At 44.7% G+C, this 20,608-nt stretch overlaps 1 protein-coding gene across 1 annotated transcript in view; it reads right to left on the minus strand.

Annotated features, from left to right (window-relative positions):
* The window catches only part of KLF13 (KLF transcription factor 13), a 54,875-nt gene extending 34,859 nt beyond the window's left edge, over nucleotides 1-20,016 (minus strand). Inside the window, exon 1 of the mRNA XM_014580474.3 lies at nucleotides 18,933-20,016. Within this exon, the coding sequence (XP_014435960.2) occupies nucleotides 18,933-19,473 (541 nt within the window). The 5' untranslated portion in view covers nucleotides 19,474-20,016. The remainder of the gene's footprint in view (nucleotides 1-18,932) is intronic.
* Between the last annotated feature and the right edge of the window lie 592 nt (nucleotides 20,017-20,608).

Raw genomic sequence — 20,608 nt, forward strand, 5'->3', positions numbered from 1 at the left:
CCAGTGTCCATCTTCAGCCTGCATCCTGAATCCCTGTCCCAGTCATGTCCCTAGCCTTGATTCCCCGCACCCCCAGACCAAAACTCCCATACAGAGCCTGAACTCTCTCCTGCACTCCAACCCCTGCTCTAGGCTCACCTCAGAGCCCTTCTTACACTCTAAATCCCTTAGCCCAAGACCAAAGCCTGCACCCTAGCCCTCTGCCCCTTCCTGATGAAAGGAAGGAAGGATGGGGGGGGAGGAAAGATGGAGTGAGGTAGATCCTGGATTGCACTTAAATTCAAAAAGTGATCTCGTACTTTAAAAGATTGGAGACCACTTCCCTAAACTAACTTTAAGAAGCAAAATGGCAGCCCAGATCCTCACAGCTGGAGGTCTACATTTCCTTTGAGGGACTGGCCAAGTGTGTTCTTTGTCTTGTTTTTTAAAAAGTTTTGGTAAGCTTGACATTTTGCTTTCAAAATGCTGCTTCTAAACATCTGTATTTTGATAAGCAGACTTTACAACCCATTTCTCCATGCAGCTGTATCTGTAAGCTCTGTCATGAGAGCTGTGCAAATTATTATGAGACAACAGTGACTGGGAACTTCACTCCTAATTATTCTACATCTGTCCTTTATCCAAATGAATAAAGCAGCTACCAAGGGGTTCAAGCCAAACCATTTGTGACAATTTCAACTGTAAGCTTTGCCTATTAATGGTGCATGCAGGAGAGCGGACGGTGTAGCCTATTTGATCAGCTTTTTCTTTAAAGCTTCTGATGAAGCCTGCCAATTAAAATTGATCCCTAAACGTTAGATTTCTTCTCCTGAATTCCAGTAGCCAGCTGCTGCCAAGTTAAATCTGTCTAAGATGGTCCATGGTGCAGAGGCATGCCTTTTAAAGCTCTTCATATTGTTTCAAAGATCCGCAAAAGAGGTGTGTTCCCTCTGATTCAAAGGCTGGTGAACACTGTGACAGACTCTAGATGCAATGTAAATAGTCACTGTGTATCATTGTTGGGATCTAAGAATGCCATGGCTATTCCCTTTGTGTGCGCATACACGCACCATCCCACTACAACCAGTAATGCAATGACTGGGAGTGATGCTGTCACTATTTTACAGATATTGAAACAAAGTGAAGACAGTAACAAAGAAAATACAGATGCTGATTGTAATTTCTATATTTCCACTGGCATAAATCCAAAATAATTTCCTGAAGCTAGAAGAATTACTGTACTCTGGATTTACTGTACCTTGGTATGACTGGAAGCAGAACTGGCCCCATGTTCCGTATTTAGGCATACAATAGTCACTACTATTTTACAAAATTAATTCAAAGTAGGTAGAAAAGGAGGTTGATAAGAGGAAAAGGTTAATGATTGAACTAAATCATTAGAAACTGCTTCACTTCTGATCTCATATGTTCTCTGAAAACTTGTGAAAAGGAGACATTAGCAAACATAAAACGTAACCCTTATCAGACTAAATAAATGCTGTGTTCCTATGGTGTCTAGCTGGAGATCCTCTTAGGGGAAAATCTGTGTTCTTATCAGCCTTCCATGAAGTGTAAAAAACTTTCTGATGCTGGCTTACCTGGCATTTTCTAGTAATAACATATGGTTCCAAACATGATTTATTTAGATTTAAAAATCCAAACTGATAGCTTCAGTCTCTGCATTTGAAAGTTACAGAACTCTGATCTATAATAGAGCTGGATCAAAATGAAAAGAAGGTGTTTGAACATCTCTAAAATTTGGAGATGTAAGGAATGCAACTTTAAAGCTAGAGACCATCCATTCCATGAAAGAGAGGATAGATTGTACCTGTAAGACATATATATGGAGGTAGAAGCTGAAGTTATAGTAGTTAAAAAAGTTCTGGTCTAATCATGAATTAGCGAATACAGGGAATCAGAAGTTGCATTGGGAAGCTGTTACATTCTGCATGACTCTTCAGTGATCAATTAAGCCACTTTCCCAAACTTTTAAAATCTGGGCTCCTCCCCCCACTCTACAAACTGAGACCATTTGTATTCTCTCACACCCATCATCATCCTCCTCGCCTGCAGTGAAAGCTTTTCCCAACTCCTATACATCTTCTGCAGCCCACCAACCTGAGGCATTTCTCCACAAACACCTTCCTTAGCAAATGCTTCCTCTGTGTGTGTGTGTGTGTGTGTGTGTGTGTGTGTGTGTGTGCGCTTGCTGAGCAGTGAAATAGAAAGTTAGGAATTTTTATAATTAAATTATAACCACGGGCCTCTCGGAGGATCCGCTGTAATGACGAGGTTAGGACAGGAGGGCAATAATTTTTTATGGGGGCCGGCCACTCCAAGATTTTGGTAAGTGGTCAAGGGCTGTACTTTTCTCTGGAGGGAGTGCGGGGTCTAGGATGGAGGTTGAGTACAGGGGTAGGAAATTGGGGTGCATGGTCTGGGTGGGGGCATGGGTGCAGAAGATGATTCTGGCTTAAAGGAGAGGTGTAGGCAGGAGTGGCCCGAGGCCGACTGTGGCAGCTGGCGCCCTAGGCAGAAGGCGTGATTGGTGCCCCCACCTGCATGGCCGTCAATGGCCATGACGTAATCACGGGGTGCCCAGGCCTGCGGCGCCCTAGGCAACTACCTAGTTTGCCTAGGTTCACGGGCCACCCCTGGGTGTAGGAGAAGGTGCCAGGTGTGTGGGGGAGTTGTGATTTGGGCCGGGGGGTGCAAAAGGCTTGGATGCTGACTTGGTGCAGGAAGGAGAGGGGAGTTGGATTGCAGGAGGGGGTGGGGTGCCAGATACAGGCTCTGGCCAGGAGGTGCATACCTAGGTGGTTCCTAGCCAGCAGCCCAGCAGGACCCTCAAGCAGGCTCCCTGTGCCGAGGCCTCTCAAAGCAGCTGACTGCTCCATCTGTCTCTCTGCACCACATACAAAGGGAGACTTCGCACGCTACCCCTGCAGCCCAATTATCACAGCTTCAAGCTGCAATGAGTGGGCTGGGGGCGGGGGCAGGGGCAGTGTGCAAAGCCTCTTCCCACCCCCACCCCAATGCACAGCACAGAGAGGTACGTGGAGCAACCAGCTGCTATGAGTGGCCTGAGGGTCTCAGCATGGCTGGCCACGGGCTGGATCTTGCCTTCTGTGGATGAGAATCTCATATTAAAGCTATTTTAGAAATATTCAAATCCTGGCAAATTGAGGCAGAGGCTGCATTCACATGCTGAAGTTTTTCTTTGCAACCCTAACATCTGTTCTGGCGAACAGCTACTAACTTTGTTCATGGCCCTTCCCAATAATCCTCAGTGCCCTCTCCCCTATCGGGCATGCCCCACACTTTAAGAAATAGTGACTTAAACTATCAAACATCAACAAGCTTGACCCACTCCGTTCTGCATAAGACAGGAGAGAGACAGCTGTAACTGTTTTTTAACTAAGTAACGTGCACAAAAGGGCGGTGGGGGTGGGTGGTACATGTTATTGATGCCATGGTTGTTAAACAAGCAGGTGGTGAGGAGGGGAAGTGGTTTCTTTCCAAATGAAACACAAAATTCGCTGTTTTTAAAAATAAAGCTGCAGGTTTCCTTATCAGACAAAGTAACAGGCAGAGCTTCAGTGAAGGCCGAGGTACAGTTAGCTAGAGATAATTGAACCCTGGTGTATTAAAGTGAAACTGAGTCTATTATTCTAACCAACTCACTGCACTTCCTTAATCAATAGTTACATATCTATTCCTTGGCTTTTATAAATACTCTAGACAACTCATTTAGAAAGTGTTATAGTTTTAATTACCAGTCAGTCCTACTATACCTTGTATAACAATTGTGTTTGAATTTTACCTTTTGGGCTGGAATTTTCAGTGTTGGTTGTCAGATTGGAACCTTTTTTGTGTTGTCCTGTAAAGGATGAAAGTGTGGGGTTGGAGGCAGTTTTGTCTGCTGGGGAAAAGGGGTCTCCGTGTTTCTGGTTATTAAAACTGAAAACTTCAAAAGTAAATAGGTACATAAGTTTGGGCAGGAATGGCAATCCCAGTTAGCAGATCTGCTTTTAAGTGGTCTCATGAAAGGTATTTTTTATTCTGACTGGTTTGTAAGAGTTTAAAAACCAGAAATTGTATGCACACCCTGGATTCTATAATACAATACAATTAAAAATCTGCCAACTTTGGCACCGCTCATGCATACATATATCAACTGAGTGGACATTTCCATTATCTAGACCAGAGCTCCTCAATACGCAGCCCGCAGCCTGTTGGTTTGTGGCCCGCAGTGCGGTTTGGATTTACGCAGGGCTCAACATGCAGCCTGTGGGTGGGAACCAAAACAAAAAAGTAGTCAATATAATGATCTTCTGTTGAGATGCGTTTTAGCAGTTAAATTCCTGGACTGTCATTGCTCATTAAAAGTGCTGTCATATGTGCGGAAATCGGGTCAATATTGCGTTTTATTAATATCAGCAGAACTGACTTAAATGGGGCCTGTGTGTTGCGTAGTCTTGCCTTAATCTTGGTATTTGTGCCTGTCGGTGTTAAAGAAGCTATTTGCAAATATATATGCAAATATATACAGATATATGCAACACACTTAAGTTGCAGCCCTCTGTATGTGCTGTGAGTATCATTTTGGCCTCCGGGGCTTCCAAAGTTGAGTAGCCCTGATCTAGACCGTCTCTCAGTCCTCCATGAAAAGTGTTTTCAGAAGTAAGCTGTGTGTAATCCACTGCAATATGTACTAATGTTATTGGTCATTGACATATTTTGCCAGGCCAAAACAAAAAAGCCCAGGAAATCCTATTCAAACGTTACCCACTCTGTCTTGTCTCACTTGCACTCTGGTAGCTAGTGTTAAAGATATATATGTTTACATATTTTTTTTAAATTCCATTATATGAATTGGATGAATGAATTCATGGAAATGTAGTAGTATCTCCATATTTATATACTACTACGGCACTGTCTTACATCTGTGCAAAACAACACAGTACATAGGAGTTTTTATTGCATCTTTTTACAAGTGTAAATGCTTTGGTAGTTTCAAGCCCTAATTTATAGAGTGGATCTGCACCTGCACAGTTTCACATCGTGAACTAAAAATACCAAATAAACTTTTGTGCACTCCAATTAATAAACAGTTTGGTACTCAAATGAACTGTTTCAAGAAATAATTTGAATGGGGAGTAATAACATGCAGGCCAATTTTCAATCCTAGTCAACTGACCCTCTAATGCAAACCCTGACAGATGTTTCGTGAGGCTCAATTCACCCTGGTTAGCAGCTGCACATCATCTGGAACATGGCAGCCAGCACTTGCACTACCAGCTTTCCTCAGTAGAGAGCATCTTCAAAGTCGCAGTTAGCTTTGGTGCAGGCTGTCTGGCTGGGCGCCCGTGCGCCCAATCAGTGCATCCTTACCTGCTCTGATCACACCCCTCCCACCTCAGACTTTGGCGTGCTACAGGCCCAGGGCAGCTGCAGCAACACAACTTGCCTCTGTGTGGCTCTTCTATTTCAAGAGACTCGCTGGCAGAAGCTAGCGTAATTCATGACTGAACATTGCCTTATGAGTTTTGCAGTATAAGTTAGTAGGGGTATTGCCTATGATAAGGCTAAAGCAGCATATTGATCTCCCTGTTACTACTCTGAATAGTAAACACAGTCAAAAATTATCGTTTCTGAGAATGTGACAGAAACCTTAACTGATCACAGAAAAACCTCAATGCCCACAAAACAGATATTAGACAGGATCACAAAGAAAAAACAGTTTCTTGCCATTTCAACCAGAAAGGACACTGTCTCAACGACCTAATTACCTGCATCCTACTCCAGAAGACTTTCAAATCTGCACTTGAAAGGGAATCCTCTGAACTGGCATTCATGCTAAAATTCGACACTCTCCGCGGGGGGCTCAACAAAGACACCAACTACCTTACCCATTACAAAGATAGCTTCCCCAATTATCACCTCTAATACCATTAGCTCACAGACATCTACCTTTCCCCACCTCTAATATCATTAACTCAGACATTTACCTTCCCCCCCCCCATCCCCCTTCTGTTCTGAAATGTGATTTGTCCTTTTCATATGTGTTCATTTTTTTAAATTGTATCCTTTGGTATATATGGTTGTGACTATTTTCTTCCACTATTTGATCTCAGGAAGTGGGTCTGGCCCATGAAAGCTCATCATCTAATAAACCATCTTGTTAGTCTTTAAAGTGCTACATAGTCCTGTATTTTGTTTCAGAAAAACCTTGCACTGCATAAGAGGTCATTTAAGGATATGTTCACTTCTGTGTTGTTTGACTTGCAGTAAGTTCCTGGTTAGCAAGTGTTTTTATGTTAGTGGGGGAACAACACACCCACACACCAAACTCATGAGGTCATTTTTCCAATGGTAGCTGCAAGATGGCAAGCTACACTTTTTTAAACTTTACTGTTATAGCTGGTTAGAGTAAAGGCTCTATGAAAACAGCTGAATCTGCAAAATCTGAAAAACACAGGATATGTGTCTGACTTCAATGCCTGCACTTAAACAACCCATAGTGTTTAACAATATACAGGACGATAATGATCTCACAGTCCTTGTGAATCTAGCTAAAAAAAGCCGACTGGATAAGAAACAAAACAAAAAAATCTATAAAGTGAATTACTATAGAAAGTACCCTTTAAGGGTCGGTCTTAACTTGGACTGTGGCCTAGTTTTAAGCTCTGTCAGCAATATCTGACTTCCAAACAGCTGATCCAAGATTATTTGGACAGTGGGCATTGGAACATGCTTAAGTTATAAAACAGAACTAGAAACCACATGTCCTACATAAACAAGTTCCAGGTTTCTGCTCTTGGACGTGCTATAATCATGTTCAACCAGTCAATAATACAGAGCAACTCTTGTGCTTTAAATACGTAAAAGGGGAAAGACACCTCTGTGCACTTGTTTTATAATGAACTCTGATTTGACAAAGCTGTTGTTCATGCAGGAATCATGCGTCTCTCACTCAGATTTCCCTGCAGAGAGAGAGAGAGCTGTAGCCGTGTTAGTCTGGTCTTGCTGAAACAAAATACAGGACTATGTAGCACTTTAAAGACTACCAGGATGGTTTATTAGGTGATGCGCTTTTGTGGGCCAGACCCACTTCTGAGGGTCTATGGAGCCATTAGGAAGCAGATGGGCTTATTATTCCAAGGAGATGAGTGGAGGTAAATGGGCACCCACTTCTCTCTCTCTTAATTTAGTATTGCAAAATATTAGACTTGCATTAAAATGTCCAATTAGTTTGGCCCAGAGCATCCCCTCAGATGTGAAAAGCAGAGAGACGTAGTGTTGTAGAAGGAAATCTATGAGATTACTATGGCCTGGTACAGAAGAGGACAAAGGTGAACTAAGGTACACAACTCCAGTGATATGAATAGCATAGCTGGTGTCAACATACCTTAGTTTGACATACCACGGCATCCCCACTGTGGGGGATTGACAGAAGAAACTCTCCCATTGACTCCCCTTACTCCTCACGACCCAGTGGAGTATCAGAGTCAACAGGAGCATAATCAGCAGTCAATTTAGCGGGTTTTTACCAGACCTGCTAAATCGGGGCTACTCAACACATGGCCCATGGGCCGCATACAGCCCACGGCCTGTTTGTTTGTGGCCCACAGTGCGGTTTGGGTTCACATAGGGTTCAACACAGTGCCCTCAGGTGGGATCCTTTGAACATGGCCTCTATTAGAAACACGCTCCATAACGGCGAGTCAATGGAATGGTCTTCTGTTGCTATGCATGAGATGATGTTTAGAACAGCTTGTGGCAGGGTAAACCCGTCCCCTCTCGCGGGCCAGAACAACCCAGTGGCCCCAGGCCTGGGGTTAGATGCAAGCGACACCTCCTCTCCCCCCCCCCCCGTAAGCCACGCGCCACGTTTAAAAGCAGCGCCAGCTCAGCTGGGAGAGAGGAGGGCACCAGTGCAGGTGAACGGGAGGAAAGTGGCCGGCACAGACACTGGAGCCGGGGCGGAGAGGCGGCCGGGAACGCCGGAGCCGGGGCGGAGAGGCGGCCGGGAACGCCGGAGCCGGGGCGGAGAGGCGGCCGGGAACGCCGGAGCCGGGGCGGAGTGTGGCCGGAGAGACTAGAGCCGGGGCGGAAGCAGCCGAGGACTCCAGAGGCAGGCGGAGACACCGGAGTCGGGGCAGAAGCAGAGGGCGATGCTGAGGCCGAGAAGTCTGTTTTCACTTACAACCACTTAAATTCTGCTTTTTATGCTTTAGTTTTTTATCTGTTATCCGGGGAGGAGCAACCACTGTACACAGCTCCCTTTCATTAATAAAGGGGGCGGTCCTTATGAGCTTTCGCTGTAAAACTTTTACACAGAGTAAGATGGATTTAGTTGGGGTTTTGGTCTTCTGGGGGGCTGGTTTCCTGGGTGCTGAGCCTTTACAACCGAGCTCTTCCACAGCTGAACTGGGGCAGTGTCTGTTTGCTCTGCAGGGAACGCGGTGCCACTAACCTCAAATCTGTACCTTTGCTGGGGGAGACCAGAGCTTCTGGCCCAGCAGGACAGCATGGTGGGGAGCCCCAGAGGGACAGGAAGATGGGCTTCAGTGGCATGATCAGCACACCGGTGGACAACCCCAAGGAGATTTTCTGTCCTATAACCTGGCATCCCCATGTTCTTGCCTTCGGTCCTGTGGTATGCTCTGAACCCTACATAAAGGACTAAGCTATACACAGCTCTAGCTACCGGAGTACCGTTATACTGCATCTGGCTCAAGGGGACCTGAGGCAAATCCTAAGCAGTGTAATGCCCCGACCAAGTAGATGTTCTGAGTGTTGAACATATGCACTGTGTGTAAGGGAGGAATTCCCCCCCATTTATCTGCCAAGTGGCTGTGGCTCCACCATGAGGCAGGAGCGCATTGGGCAGGCTGGTGATGGGGGAGGGAGGAGGAACTCGTCCAGAGGCCCAGGCAATTTCAAAAGGCCTGGAGGGGTCCTGCTGTGCAGGAGAGGGCAGGTGCCCCCCCCCCCCCCAACGTTGCTCAGTCCTGCTGCAGCTCAGTGCTCTTGGTCCCTTCTGCTCGCTGTGCAGAGCAGGAAGGAAGGGGTTGGGGGGGGAGGAGTGCTGATGTCACAGTCAGGGTGGCCACCTGCTCCTGTATCCCATCTTTGTAGAGTGGGGGAGGGACAGGACGCTCTGGTTCGGGAGGACTTGGGTCAGAATTATTTCCTTCTACTTTGATGAATGTGTGAATGCTTCTCCAAAAGACACAGTTCACTGCTTCTGAGATCTCCCCAGGAGTCAGCTGACAGTCTGTCTCTCTCTCTCACACACACCCCTACTCTCTCTCTCTCTCTCTCTCTCTCTCTCTCTCTCTCTCTCTCTCCCTGTCTCCTAGTGCTTCCCCCCTCAGCCCATGCACTTATCTGTGCCTTAGATACAGCTTAGTCATCCCTCAAGTTTCTGCAGCAGCCAGCTTTCCCACACATGTGCGCACACACACTGTTCTGTGTCTCGCACATACACATTCACTGTACTTGTAGAGGAGTTGTTGTTACTACTTGGTACATCCTGCAATGCTCGTATAATTTTATTCTCCCAAAAAGGGCTGTTATTTTAGTGTTTTTACTGGTCTATGCATTTTGTAATTGTTATTTCTCTTACACTTAAATTTAAGGCTTTGAGTAGTCAGCTCTACAATGCCTAACCTGTCCTGGCTGGAGTAATTTTTTAAAAATATGTATTATCTCCAGGTTTTTTGTTTCTGTTGGGCGGTGCACATCTGTACATGCCTTGGGGCACCTCACAAAATGTATTGCTCATGTAGATGGAAAAAGTAAGAGGGAACATGCCAAATGTCAGGCAGACCAAGTCATAGGGGGCCCATGGAACTGACTGGACACAGTCTGGCTAACCTATTGAGGAGAGCTTTAAACTAGGTTCGACGGGGACAGATGAGCAAAGCCCACAGGTAAGTGGAGAACATGGAGACCTGGGAGATGGGTCGGAAATGGGAGGGAGCATGGACTATAATGGCAGAGAGAAAGGAGGGTCAGGGCAAAACTGGGAGGCAAGGTCAAATCATTTGTATCCTAGATGCCTATATACAAATGCAAGAAGTATGGGTAATAAGCAGGAAGAACTGGAAGTGCTAATAAATAAGTACAATTATGACATTGTTGGCATCACAGAAACTTGGTGGGATAATACACTATTGGAATGTTTGTATAGAAGGGTACAGCTTGCTCAGGAAGGATAGACAGAGAAAAAAGGGAGGAGGTGTTGCCTTATATATTAAAAATGAACACACTTGGAGTGAGGTGGAGATGGACATAGGAGACGGAAGTGTTGACAGTCTCTGGGTTAGGCTAGAAGGGGTTAAAAACAAGGGTGAAGTCATGCTAGGAGTCGACTACAGGCCACCTACCCAGGTGGAAGAAGTGGATGAGGCTTTTTTTAAACAACTAACAATATTATCCAAAGCCCAAGATTTGGTGGTGATGGGGAACTTCACCTATCCAGATATATGTTGGGAAAATAACACAGCAGGGCACAGACTATCCAATAAGTTCTTGGACTGCATTGGAGACAACCTTTTATTTCAGAAGGTTGAAAAAGCTACCAGGGGGAAGCTGCTCTAGATTGATCCTAACAAATAGGGAGGAACTGGTTGAGAATTTGAAAGTGGAAGGCAGCTTGGGTGAAAGTGATCATGAAATCACAGAGTTCACAATTCTAAGGAAGGGTAGAAGGGAGAACAGCAAAATAGAGACAATGGATTTCGGGAAGGCGGATTTTGGTAAGCTCAGAGAGCTGATAGGTAAGGTCCCATGGGAATCAAGACTGAGGGGAAAAACAACTGAGGAGAGTTGGCAGTTTTTCAAATGGACATTAAGGGCCCAAAAGGAAGCTATTCCACTGCATTGGAAAGATAGAAAATATGGCAAAAGACTGCCTTGGCTTAACCATGAGATCTTGCATGATCTCAAAATAAAAAAAGGAGTCCTATGAAAAATGGAAAGTAGGACAAATTACTAAGGATGAATATAGACAAACAACACAGGAATGCAGGGGCAAGATTAGAAAGGCAAAGGCACAAAATGAGCTCAAACTAGCTACTGGAATAAAGGGAAACGAAGACTTTTTATAAATATATTATAAGCGAGAGGAAGACCAAAGACAGGGTAGGCCCACTGGTCAGTGAGGAGGGAGAAACAGTAACAGGAAACTTGGAAATGGCAGAGATGCTTAATGACTTCTTTGTTTCGGTCTTCACCAAGAAATCTGAAGGAATGCCTAACATAGTGAATGCTAGTGGGAAGGAGGTAAGATTAGAAGATAAAATGAAAAAAAGAACAAGTTAAAAATCACCTAGAAAAGTTAGATGCCTGCAAGTCACCAGGGCCTGATGAAATGCATCCTAGAATACTCAAGGAGCTGATGGAGGTATCTGAGCCTCTTAGCTTTCATCTTTGGAAAATCATGGGAGATGGGAGAGATTCCAGAAAACTGGAAAAGGGAAAATATAGTGCCCATTTATAAAAACGGAAATAACAACAACCCAGGAAACTAACTGGTCTGTAGTTTAACTTCTGTGCCAGGGAAGATAATGGAGCAAGTAATTAAGGAAATCATCTGTAAACACTTGGAAAGTGGCAAGGTGATAGGGAACAGCCAGCATGGATTTGTAAAGAACAAATTACGTCAAGCCAATCTGATAGCTTTCTTTGTTAGGATAACGAGTCTTGTGGATAAGGGAGAATGGTGGATGTGGTATACCTAGACTTTAGTAAGGTGTTGATACGGTCTTGCATGATATTCTTATCAATAAACTAGGCAAATACAACTCACATGGGGCTACTATAAGGTGGGTGCATAACTGGCTGGATAACTGTACTCAGAGAGTAGTTATTAATGGTTCACAATCCTGCTGGAAAGGTATAACAAGTGGGGTTCTGCAGGGGTCTGTTTTGGGACCGGCTCTGTTCAATATCTTCATCAACGATTTAGATATTGGCATAGAAAGTATGCTTATTAAGTTTGCAGATGATACCAAGCTGGGAGGGGGTGCGACTGCTCAGGAGGATAATTCAAAATGACCTGGACAAATTGGAGAAATGGTCTGAGGTAAACAGGATGAAGTTTAATAAAGACAAATGCAAAGTGCTCCACTTAGGAAGGAACAATCAGTTTCACACACACAGAATGGGAAGCGACTGTCTAGGAAGGAGTACGGCAGAAAGGGATCTAGGGATTATAGAGGACCACAAGCTGAATATGAGTCAGCAGTGTGATGCTGTGGCAAAAAAAGCAAACGTGATTCTGGGATGCATTAACAGGTGTGTTGTGAGCAAGACACGAGATGTCATTCTTCTGCTCTACTCTGCGCTGGTTAGGCCTCAATTGGAGTATTGTGTCCAGCACTGGGCACCACATTTCAAGAAAGATGTGGAGAAACTGGAGAGGGTTCAGAGAAGAGCAACAAGAATGATAAAAGTCTAGAGAACATGACCTATGAAGGAAGGCTGAAAGAATTGGGTTTGTTTAGTTTGGAAAAGAGAAGACTGAGGGGGGACATGATAGCAGTTTTTAGGTATCTAAAAGGGTGTCATAAGGAGGAGGGAGAAAACTTGTTCATCTTGGCCTCTGAGGATAGAACAAGAAGCAATGGGCTTAAACTGCAGCAATGGAGGCTTAGGTTGGACATTAGAAAAAATTTCCTGTCAGGGTGGTGAAACACTGGAATAAATTGCCCAGGGAGGTTGTGGAATCTCCATCTCTGGAGGTATTTAAGAGCAGGTTAGATAAACGTCTATCAGGGACTGTCTGTATTTGGTCCTGCCGTGAGGGCAGGGGACTGGACTCGATGACCTCTCGAGGTCCCTTCCAGTCCCAGTATTCTATGATCTGGTCTGCCCCAGGATCTGCAACTGCTGTCAGTGGACCTGACTCTGCTCACAGGGGACGTGAGGGAGAGAGAAACTTTCTGCCATTGTAGTGCACTTTTTTCCCCTTAGGAGTTAATGCCTGGCTTTCTACAGGCAGAGGCTAGAGGAATCCTGGGACGAACACAGCTTTTAGAGAAGTAGTAGCAGTAGTTCTTGGTGTCTGTCAGGCAGGGGAGCCGAAACACTCACCAAAATCTTGGGGCAGGGGGCAGATCCATGTTCCTGCAAGGGACAAGGCCTCAGCTGGAAGGGTGGGGCAGACACAGCCAGCCCTAAGCACCACCTGGATTTCCCCCTCCCCAGCTCAGCACCATCCAAAGCATGCCACCTAGGGTTCTGCAGCTCAAGTCAGCAGTGATTTAAAGGGCCACAGTAACAGAAGCAGCAGCCGAGTCCTTGGGACCTGGGGCAGTTGCCACCTTAGTCTCTTCCTCTGTTGGTGGGCCTGCTGTCTTGTTCCAAAAATTTGTATCTGCTCTTCTGCATTTGCATACGATCACAGTCCTCTTGAATTTAGTGCAACAGTTTGTTCAAACTAAAATTGGGACAAGGGGTGTCGATAGAACCAGAATTTCGCCCATACTGACCTGCACTGATTTGTGCAAAACGAAAACAACGTATGAAAATAAAAAACAAACTCACCTGAACTGTAAAAGCAAATCAACAAGACAGTCATCCAGCTGAGCCTCAGAGTCTATTACACGCTCTGTGCTTTTCAGCCTCTAGGGAACTCGTATATCAAGTTCATTCAAATTTCCCAGTCTAAACCTTGTGCCTTAAGCGCCACAGTGACCAGTAACCACTTGTTCTAGAAGACCACTTACAAATTCTAGACAGCATCATCTTAATTAATTTGAATAGATGAATAATATAACCCCTTTTCCAAAGAAGCATTGCAAACCCCTGCTTCCCCTGGATGGGCAATGATTTTGTGGACAAGGGTTTATGAAATAACATACTTTTTCATTATAGTAAAGAGGAAGGATGCATCTACCCAGCACCTTAAGCGTGATATACGCAAATTGAGTATCTTATTTCGATTGTATTTTGAAGTAGCTTATTTCAAAATTTAGCACATCTACACAGTAGCAAATCTCAAAATAACACACTATTTCAACACATCCCTTAACCCTTGTGGAATGAAGGTTACAGGGATGCCAGAACAGTTCACCCGTTATTTCGAAAAATATTTCCAAATAACGGGCACACGTTTAAAAGACACAGGGTAGCTGTTTCGGGATACCTCCAGTATCCCGAAATGGTCCTGCTGTCTAGACGTACTCAAAGTGAATTGATTTTGCATACTGCTAAATGTTCATGACGTTAGCGAATGTCAATAACAGTAAAACAACTTTCTTCCTTTGCAACTGCAGCAGATGTTTAGCCTTATCAAGAATAAGGGCACCTAACCAGATAGGAAAAGGTTATATGCAAGCCAGAGCATCTGTTCCAGCTGAGTTGTGCCCATTGCAAAACCAGGGAGTGGGAAGAGAAGCTGGTTTTTAAGCTCCCTTTACACTTTCCTGAGCCTGGGACTAGGCAGAAACTGCTCTAACTTATACCTAGCTGCCCACAGCCTCAAGGGACCATTTCAGCAGCTAAAGCTCACCTTGCCCCAGGGGCTCTCTCTTTCTCATGGACATGTCCTTACTCCGGTGTACGGAAGGGGGAGTGGTGTGTGCTTTGCCACGGTGACTGTATCCCATGCAAAGTTTGTCCTGAGCGCGCACAGTCATCAGGAGGTAAGTTTAGGGTTGCCTTGCCTTGAAGCAGTGTAGAGGAGCTTTAGAAGGTCCAGCAATCTGATACTATGATTTGTGCTTCTGGTGAACTGGGAAAGCAGGCAGTTAGCCTGCCATGTCTGAGTTCTCCTTTGTATTTATATTGTTTACTCTTTATGCTTATACTGTGTGGCTTTCTAATATAAAATGACTGAGGCTGACCACAGTCTTTGACCTTGAGTTTATTAGATTAATACGAGCAACCACATCTCCTCTTTTGTCACCATGTTCAGCAAACATATACATCTTTTACTAAATACAGCTTTCCTTTTACACTGCAGAGGGGAGGACAAGCAGCAAAGAATTAGGTAGTGCTGCAGCAGGAAGTTGCCAGCCCAGTTACATTAACTCCTCTTCTGCACCTTCTCCACTTCTTTGTTGCAATGGAAAAATTAAAGCAACGCTGCCTGAGAAGGAGTAATGGGGAAGAATGAGAGTCCAGACAGCAATGAGGGATCCATAGTAGCTCCCTGTATGCACTCCTGCATCGTGGTCCATGGGGAAGCAAACTGCAGAGGTTTTTCCAATTGCACTCACTTCCCCAAAGCAAAGAGCTGGAGTTGGTGCTTGAGAGGAGACTGGGAAGATAACCGTGCCAGGTAACTCTTCACTCTGTTTTGTTCAAGCTATGTTTAGGAATTTCCATAGATTTAGAGGTAACTTTAAAGAAGAAAAAAAACCAGGAATGCCTAGGACCTTTATGTCAAGGACATCAGTGTAACTTGGGACACAGAGCTGAGTATTCTATAAGATCTGTATGGATCATTACATATCTTATGAGGGCCTCAGGAGTCTACATAAGACTGAATTTTGACTTGAAATTTACACACCAAGGTTGTGTCTACAAGGCACCATAACTTGAAATAAGATAAGCTATTTCAAAATAGCATCGAAATAAGATACGCAATTTGCATAGCTCATTTCATCATTTGGTGCCATCTACACAGCACCAAATTTCGAAATTAACCACTATTCCGAAATGACCCTTACTCCTCCTAGAATGAGGTTTACAGGGACGTCAGAATAACGTGCCCGAAATAATGGGCTTGCTGTGAATAGCTATTTCAGGATACTGGAATTTCCTGAACTAGCACTGCAGTGCAGACGAAGCCTTATAGTGCATCTAGCTTGCTGGTATGTATTAGGACTTTGAGAATACATAATCTGTGGCCTGTGATTATACTGAACCCCGGGACACTCACCCAGAAATGGGAGAGGAGGGGGGCATGAAAATAAGTGGTGTATTTGGGGGAGGGAGGATTGAAAACATTGTAGTGAATCATTTTCTATCTAGTGCTAGGACTTGCTGGTTTTTAAATCATGTGGCATTCACAGGCATGGGAGAGGTTAATTATCATGGTGGTAAAAAGTCAGAATCCCAAGGAGCTTTTTCTACGCTGGGGTCTCACTGGCAGGCTCACTAGTGGAAGCACTAGTGGAGAATTTTTTTAGTCCAATTCTCTACTGCAACCAAGGTCTGCAGATAAAAGGCCAAGTCAGTCTCCTTGGTCCTTTAATCCTTGTCTCCTCTATTCAGACTATAATTCCTAGCAAGTGGTAACTGTGGCAGGAAGGAGGGTGGTTTTGCTTTGAACACCAGTCCACTAGAGACTGGTCAGAACCCACAAAGGGGATCTCATGTAGATAGTACCAGCTTTGAGGCTCTACCAATCTGGCCTGGATTTGAACCAACAGCATCTGAACTGATCCTCCCACATCTACCCTCTTTTTCTTCACGTGTCTCAAAAGTAGTGTGAGAACCTTAAGTTAGAAGTACACTGGCTAATGTTGAGTGTGTTTCTCAAGCAAGTCACAAGCTGCAATGTCTTATCACAATCACAAATATGCCACTTCCAGCCTAAAGTGCTGCTCTTAATCTTATTTCAGTTCTAAAGAATGTGTGAGCAGTTCTATTCCTTAGAAGAGCTTGGTACATTCTGTGGTCAAGATTCTTTGTAATCATGTTTTGGTCGTGACTATTAAGAGAACTGTTTCTAGTCTTTCCCTTGGAGGTTCTCAAAATATTTTACAAACATTAACTAATGGAACCTCAACCAGTCCTGGTGAGGTGAGTACTCACTACCACGCCCACGCTAGAAAAATGGAGTCACGCACGTGATTTGGCCATGGCTGCTTAAAGACCGTGTTGGAGCCTGAAAGGAGAATTCAGAACTCCTGAGGTCCCCTGTTCCAACTATTAGCGTCCAAAACACTAATTTAAAAAGGAGTTGCACACTCTGCCTAGCCAAGGCTGGCAGTTTTACGTGCTGTACTCCTGGCATGTTGTAATCTATTCTCAGACTTGTCACAATTTGTATGATTGAGGGGGATACAGATTTTCAGTGTCTCACTGAAACATGCTGTAAAAAGCTTCATAACAAGAGTAAGAGACATTTTAACCTGTCTGAATCCAAACAGAGACAGTCTTGTTGCCAATGAGGGAAACTTGGCAGGACTGTTTTCTTGCGTTGCCAGTGTCTGTGTGGGAAGCTTTGAACAAAGAGCTCTAGCCTCTAGGGTCCTGCCACTCCCAGGGCAAACCAGTCCCTTCCCTTCTTTTTCCTCTAACTCTCTCACACATGCACTCTTGTGCTCTCAGTACCACTAGCTACAACAATAACAAATTAAACCCTACCGTGCTGGTAAAATTACAGGAAGGGGAGATTTAAAAGAGAGCGAGAGAGAATCTGGAGCAAAGCCAGCGTCCCCGAATGACTCCAGCTCACCAGCCCGCCCCGGAATGACGCACTCCACCCCCATCTCCCCAGAGGCCGCCTCAGCCATGCCTTGTTTTCTTCATAAGAGAGGAGTTCCCCTTCTCCTTATCTGGGTTTCTGGTACATTTGAGAGCTCAGGAACTTTATCTTGCATTTAAAAGGAAAGCAAAAATAAGCATGAGGAGGCAAAGTTAGTAGACTTTCCCCAAAAATCAAGCAGTGAAACCCTTCACGTCAGTCTGAGGAAACAAAAGCTGGGCAAGACACAACGCCCTGCAAGCTGGCTATGGTACCAAAGACTCAGCATGCCGCTGGCCATGTGGGACGGGAAATATGTCACTGCCTACACACAACTTGATGTTCTATATTTACTCTCTCTGCTTCCCCAGCACCAAACTCAAATCCTAAAACCCTCTCATCCCAGCACCACACTGGGGGGGGAGAGAGGAGCATGAGGAATGTCCTCTACAGCAAAGCTAGCGCTAATTATGGCTGGTAATTTTCAGAAGTGTTTAGTTTTAACTTTTCCTTACACTATTTATCTGGGGCCAGAGTTGAATTGTAGCAAAAGTGTTCACTGTTTCAAGTTACTCAGAGAACGGCGCCTGCAAGCGTGGTCTAGCGTGTGCATTGTTCTCAAGGTGGGCGCTATGCCTATTTCTGTGAGTGAGCATTGGTCACCTAAACCTTGCATGCTCCCTGATGGCTCCCTGACTCTTTTTTCAGCAGGAGTGGGGCTTGGCTAAGTTGCAAGATAACCTAATTAACACTTTCAGCACAAAAGTCTGAGACCACTTTCATGTGAGTACACACAGGACTTTGTGTATATTCTTGCAAGCCAGAAGAGGTACATGCATGAAAGTTCACAAAAAAACAAATTAAAGTCTGGAACGCTGGTCAAACTCAGCTAGTGATATGCATTAAATGGATGTTTGTACCTCAGTATGTGGCCAACTGCCACAGCCCCTTGGAGATTGTTCTACATTCCCCTTCCCCATACACTCCTCAGGAAATACCTCCCTGGATCTAGCTCTCAACCTCTCACCATTCTCTTCTGGGCCACTTGAGTGTCTGCTGCACAGAAAGAAACACACTCACTCAGGTGTCACTAAAATGTTTAATTTTAAAATTCGTGGATGCGGGTGTTTGAGCTGGCATGGGAGGTGATGGACTGCTGATTTGAAGGTAGGGTCAAAGCAGAGGGTGGGAGCTGCAAGCAAGAGGGAATGCAGGTGTAAAAAGCAGTGGGTGGGTAAGAGGAGACTAGCAGCTGAGAAATACAGTTCTGTGGGTCCATCTACTTACACCTCTAACACTCCATACGCATGACTAAAGCAATGAAAAGAATAATAAAGTTAGCGTCGCATGGATGATGACTAGAATTATTATTCCCCAAAGTCTTACTGTGAGCTTGAATTCTGAAAGATGAAATCATAATGTTGGCCAAATGCAAATTGGAGGAGGGGTAAATTATTTATTTATTTATTCATTTATGACAAACTGTAATGCATAAATCTTTGGCCAGCTAGTAACTAACCTGTATGGGTCCTTAGATGAGCTTTGAGATGGGAAGATTTGCCATAAACTTTTTCACACCCCACGTAGTGGCATTTGTGCTTTTTCTGGGGTGACTCAGGGTCAGCCCGGTTTCTTCCCCGTCTGCTCCTTTGTTTAGGGCTTGGCTCACTTACTGCAGCCAGGCTAGTAGGTGTGGCTGTTTTTCCTTCTCCACGCTTGTCGGCTGGGGAGACACTTTCCTCACCAAACTCTTGAGGAGGAAAAGGACTTAGTTTTTCCCTGTTATCGATGCTGTCTATTTTTTCCATCCGAATGGCAGCGGCGTTCGGGACGTGCTGGTTGAGATCTGCTAAAATGCTGGCCACCACAAAGAGCGACGATCCATTGTCTTTCCCGGTCTCTTTTACTTCCCACTTTTTTTCTCCATTGGAGAGAGGAGGAGGTGCTGCTGCATCAGGTCGGGGATCTGCGTCCCCTTTGGGACTGTGGATAATAGCACGACTGGACATAGAAACAAGGCACTCGGCTGCAAAATGATCCACGTATGCTGCTGTTGCCATTTTTCATAGGTGTTCCAAAAAATTGCACTTTTTCCCCTTTAAAAAAATTATAGAAGCAGACTTTTCTCCTCCTGTTTCTTAGGATCCCTTTGTAGAAGCGAGGTCTGAATAAGCTGCTATCATAAATGCACTCTGTTCGTGAAGACTGCACTCGGCTTGTCACTAAAGAGAAAAAGCATTTAAAGTCCAGTGAAGGGGGGAAAGGAGAGAAAATCCTAAGTATGGCAGCTTGTTGCTTGAAGTAAGAATTAACGTTGATCTTCTAGAGTGCCATGAAATAACAAAAATGTAGTTTCTCTAACCCTTCCATTGCATTGTGACAGTAGAATAAGCTTTCCCCGTTATTGCTTCTCCGAGTGTTTCAGAGCCCCATGGGGGCGTGGCCTGGAAAAACATCTGGGTGTGACGACACAGAGAAGCCACATCCTGGGTTGATCAGGTTAGCAATGAACATAGACTTCAGCTGCTGCTGCTGCTGAGCTGAGAGAGAGGGGGGAAAAACAGCGACGTGCAGACACAGAGATGTGGCCGTGAGCTTGGAGTCAGCAAGGGAATAAATGCAGGCAAATGAAACAAATAATGTGATTGGCCTGTGTAACACTTTCTGTGGGCCAATCAAAGTGCCAAGGTGGAAACCTCCACATTTGCAAATTTCCAGGAGCCAATTAAATTCCTCTTAACTTATGACCCAGCAGGAGGCAGAAATTCAAGATAATCTTTGGCTCCTTTCTGTGAAATCCTTGCAGAAACAAGCTCATTGATTCTGGGTATATTTTATAGGATACAGACAAGTAATCGGCTGGTGAACCGAACACACACGCACTCTTTCTCTCTCCCTCCACCCCTCTCTCACGCTCCATGAACTTTAGTTTTCAGGATTGTGCAATGATCAACCACGTCATTGTTTTTGAATGTTGTTCTTTCTGTAGTTCCTTAACAACTGCAGGGCATGGTATATTTAACCTTTTATTAGCTGAGGCAATTTTATAGGCATTGAAGTCTAAAAGGCAGGAATTAAACTCTGTTATGTGAACCTGACACAACTAGCATAGGGAAAGCTTTACAAAGTATCAGGATATAGATAAAAAACTGCAATTCGGATTTGGAACTAGATGGTTTTGTTCAGTCAAAACCC

Source organism: Pelodiscus sinensis, chromosome 14, assembly GCF_049634645.1.
Source record: "Pelodiscus sinensis isolate JC-2024 chromosome 14, ASM4963464v1, whole genome shotgun sequence".
Classification (NCBI taxonomy): domain Eukaryota; kingdom Metazoa; phylum Chordata; order Testudines; family Trionychidae; genus Pelodiscus; species Pelodiscus sinensis.